This window comes from Anguilla anguilla, chromosome 11 (genome assembly GCF_013347855.1).
Source record: "Anguilla anguilla isolate fAngAng1 chromosome 11, fAngAng1.pri, whole genome shotgun sequence".
NCBI lineage: Eukaryota > Metazoa > Chordata > Actinopteri > Anguilliformes > Anguillidae > Anguilla > Anguilla anguilla.
This window is the reverse complement of record NC_049211.1, coordinates 10,771,815-10,776,444: the sequence shown is the minus strand read 5'-3', so window position 1 is coordinate 10,776,444 and position 4,630 is coordinate 10,771,815. Positions and strand designations below refer to the sequence as shown.

Sequence of the window (4,630 nt, the reverse complement as noted above, 5' to 3'; positions counted from 1 at the left end):
TTTTGTTGTCTGGAGTCTTGTTCATTTTTAATGCCACCCGGGGTTGGGGTGGCCTGCATGTTCTGAATATATGACTGTTTAATACAGTTACACTTAAATATAAGGATCATAAATCACACTCAAATATTATGTTAACCAAGTTTTTGTATTTTTATAATGAGATTACAAACCATAAGCATTAGTTGTATGTCTTTCACTGTACTGACTGCTTTTTACAGTAGGCACAGGCCAATGCATAGGCTCATCTGTATAGCCAAATGCTTGTGATATCATCCCCAAAATTGTGATGTCATCATCAAAATATTTCTCAACACAAAGCATACAAATATTTTTGCGCTTATTCAATACCTCACTTTAAAATCTGATACCCGCCCTTCAATTTATGGGTGAAATATGAAATATAATTATATTTCAGCCAGACTCCAGGGGTTTCCAGCCATAGTCCAGGAAGGTGTGCACTGTGCAGTGTATGTTGGTCTTCCAATACTATTTCAACTGATAAAATAGTTGATTGAAAATTAATAGCATTTAGTTATACAGTTATCTCACCTTGTAAGATTTTTGGGCCTGAGCTCTTCTTGATTTTAAGATACAGAAATGTCCATGTGGCCCTGTGGGACGTCGGTTGGGGACCCCGTCGATAATTATGATTATTTGTCGTTTAAACTGAAATATTTTTTAAACCGGTGTTTTAACCACAGAACTGTTTATGAAGTAAATGTTTTCCTTATTTCTGAAAGAATTCGCTTCTTATAAAAGTAAAGCGAGATTGTTGAAATAGCTACAGATGGTCGCTTCCTGAGGAATACCGGAATAATTGAGTTACACTGTGGGGAACTCGCACGATCAGTGTTGCACACCGGACATTATTTGCGGGGCACAAGGAAGTAGAATTTTGTTTGGAATACGTCAGAATTACTTTGGTATCACGGCACATTGTTTATTTAGCTAGCTACTTCATTACGTTCGTTATTACGTTATTCCAGGTACTTCTATATAAATAGTGTCGCCATTAGATTGTGAGTTAAAATACAAACTCTTGCTGAAAATGAACGTCGATCCTCCTCAGCCAGTCACGACTGGAGGGACATCTACGCATTCTTCAACCTCCAGCAACAGTAATAACTGCATCAGCAGTAACAGCAATGCTGTCACTAACGCCAGCAGCATTCCATCTGTAGCGGCCAGCAATGGTAAGTTAGCTAGTCTAACAAGATAAGGCAAGATAAATATAAGCGCTAAGTTAGCTTTTGCACACTTTGCTAGCTACTTAATTTGCATCAGGCTATGTGTAGTAGCTAGCTACCTACCTGCCTACCTTTGTTCGGTGTTATTCTACGTTTAACATTTTATCGAGCCTTTTCCGTTCACACGTTCAGGGGCTATAATCTCCAAATATGCATGGAATGACTAATTAAATTGGCTAAGTAGCCATTTCATGTTGCTTGAGTGGTAGCCAAGGTTAGCTAGCACAAACAACCTAAAGATATGTAGCTGGCTAACATACGTAAACGCTATAGCCAATATGTTAACGGTTGCTAGACAACTGTAAGTCCAAAATAATATGGAAATCTAATAACTGAAAATGTGAAATATATACAAGAAATAGTGTATCTAGCCAATAAGCTACTTTTGCAAAGCTGCCATTTGATTGGTTCAGAGCGGCCATTTTGTTATTGTTGATTCTGCGGGGTTAATTCTAAACGAACGCGCACGTATGTAACGTAATTTATGGTTAAAAAAAACACCGCATTCTTCAACTCAAACCATAGGCTGTATAAAAATATGCGTCTAGACAGTTCGTGCAGCCTGTGTGTAGATGATCTCTGGTCTTTAGTACGAGACGAGCTTATTCCCTTTCTTTTATCGAAGCCCACTGTATTCTTGACAGGTTGAATCTATTGCGTGTCTCTCAAAATAATGTAATTTTATATTAATAAATGGACACCTGTGGTCATTTTTATGCTTTTTTTATTGTAGTATCCACCTCCGCTGCCTTGGCCCCTCCATCAACAGAGAGCTCCGTGTCCAATGGGGTGTATGTGCCCACTGGGATCGCCAATGGTGATGTGAAGCCTGTCATCTCTACTACTCCATTGGCTGATTTCCTAATGCAGCTTGAAGACTACACTCCTACGGTGATGCATGTGTCCAAATTTGCTCACATTCTTTTGGATGTCACATTCAGTGGGCGAGATTGCTGACTTATCCGTATGTATTTGTTTGGCAGATCCCAGACGCAGTGACGGGGTATTACCTCAACCGTGCTGGCTTCGAAGCTTCAGATCCTCGAATGTAAGGCTCAATTCACAGAAATGAAGTGATTGTGTATAATTATTGTTTTATTGGATAAACAGTTTTACATTTCTGGCAACATTTCATGTACTGTCTGAAAATGTTTTATTTATTTATTTATTTATTTATTTATTTATTTATTTATTTACTTACTTACTTACTTACTTCTGCTGCTGGATAAGACCTTGTCCTGTATGTTCTTACTGCCACATCTTTTCGATTTACAGAATCCGCCTGATCTCACTGGCTGCACAGAAGTTCATCTCAGACATTGCAAATGATGCGCTTCAGCACTGCAAGATGAAGGGCACTGCCTCAGGAAGTTCCAGAAGCAAGACAAAGGTGAGATTAATCAAGAATGCTGTGAAAGGCTTGGCTCATTTTGGAATGGATTACCCACATTTTATTTTGTTAATATGAATTTACAAGGTCACTTGGGCTCTATTTTCAGATTTTAAGAGAAAGTGCAACATATTCTGCCTCTGTCTGTGCAGTGGAAATGACACAACACGTATACATATCAAAAAATGCAAATTTTGTCAATATTGTGAATATTCTGCAGATTGCATCTTCTTGCATATAAAATGCTGCCCTCCCTGAGGAACAGAATTTTCAAATTACGGTTCATTGGTTAGGCTGAGCTGGTGTTTGTCTGCTGGGGAGTAGGTTAAGGTCCTGGATGTCTTGTTGTGGTAATGAGCCTGGTGCTGTGTAAACTGAAAAGGAGAAACTGTACAGTTAACTGGCTAGGTCCTTAATTGTGCTTTATAAACCGGCAAATGTTATATGATGTTGAAGCCTACTTTTGAGTGCAAGTTAAAGTCAGTGAGCCAGCAGGTGGAGCCGATACCCATTGTTCGCCAAGCCAGGGCATATTTTTAAATTGTTTTGACACCTTGCTTTCTACATGGTTCCACAGAACCTGCATGAAGTTTAACAGAGAAGTTTTCAAAGTAGCGTTGAACTCTTCTTCTAGAAATATTATATGAACTCACATTCGAAACATTCTGTCTTGGCTAATTCACATGGTCACAATCCTTTGTCGTTTTATTGTAAATTTCAAGTTTGTTTTTATTTGCTACTGCAGCAGTCTCCTGTAACTTTAAATCTTTAATCAAATGCAGGACAAGAAGTACACACTAACAATGGAAGACCTGTCTCCAGCCCTCTCGGAGTATGGCATCAACGTAAAGAAACCCCACTACTTCACTTAGGAGGCCGGCCTTTTCCACCGTGGATTTTTGAAACAGCGAAGCCAAGGGGGTGTTCTCTGCCAATTTTTCAACCATGTCAGGACCTCCTCAGGAGGACAAATCTCTTATTTGGGTACGCCCCATTGACCCAGTTTACGAGGCATCCAGAAAATGATTTGCCGTTTCAGTGATGTTTTGTTAGTGATATTTTTTATTATTATTATTATTATTATTATTGTTGCATAGAACCCATTCTGATTGTCTAAGTTTGATTTTAAGTTTTATGTATTTTTGACACAAATAAAACATTCTGAAAAGCAAATCCTGGTTCTGTGGTTTTTACTTGTGTGATGCTGGTTCTGGCTGATGCTCAGGAAAATGAAATCTACAGCTCTGTGAAGTGAATGCAAGGCATACTTACTTATTTGCCAGATTGGCTGCTTACTTGCTTGCTGGGGGAAGGGAGGAGATGACAGAGGCAGACATGGCTGTAACCTATCCCAGCATGCATTGGGCAAGAGGTAGGCAATACACTCTAGACAGGGTGCCAGTCCATTTGCAGGGTTCACTCGCACACCCATACCTACCTACGAGAAATTTAGACTTTAGACTATTAGCCTAACCTGCATGTCTTTGGTGTCTTTTGTCTTTGGACTGTGGGAGGAAACACATGTGCACCTGAGGAGAGCAGCCTAACTCCACACAATAAAGTAAATGATTTGTTACCAGAACTTTATGACCGAACAATAAATAAAATAAAAACTATATTCTAAACCCTGACATTTTAACCTGCCTTTCTACACTAAACATTAATATGAAAGTTTTTATTTTAGGAAAAAGGCACGTGATTAATAATTGTTATGACAGTTTAAAGGGAAATAAACAGCCTCTGACAAGTGAGGTGTGGTGCCGACAAGAAACACAATGGGTTGTTTACACTTAATGAATCAACAGGATAATATGAGAATCTGAGACTTAGGAAAGACTACAACTTAAATCAAAATAACCTTTAGAATTTAATCCTTTTTCGCTTGTATTTTATGGAAATTACCACGCCTTCTTAACAAGCATGCTCGTTTGAACGAAAAAACGCAAATGATTAACAAAACCAACTCCTCCGCAAGGTTTGTGTATTATCGGTA

At 38.7% G+C, this 4,630-nt stretch overlaps 1 protein-coding gene across 1 annotated transcript; it reads left to right on the top strand.

Annotated features, from left to right (window-relative positions):
* Positions 1 to 852: 852 nt before the first annotated feature.
* taf10 (TAF10 RNA polymerase II, TATA box binding protein (TBP)-associated factor) lies at positions 853 to 3,810 on the top strand. The gene is made up of 5 exons (XM_035380816.1): positions 853 to 1,193; positions 1,981 to 2,138; positions 2,231 to 2,295; positions 2,523 to 2,637; positions 3,420 to 3,810. Exons 1-5 carry the CDS (start codon positions 1,049 to 1,051, stop codon positions 3,507 to 3,509), a joined length of 573 nt encoding a protein of 190 aa, XP_035236707.1. The 5' UTR covers positions 853 to 1,048; the 3' UTR covers positions 3,510 to 3,810.
* Positions 3,811 to 4,630: the final 820 nt, after the last annotated feature.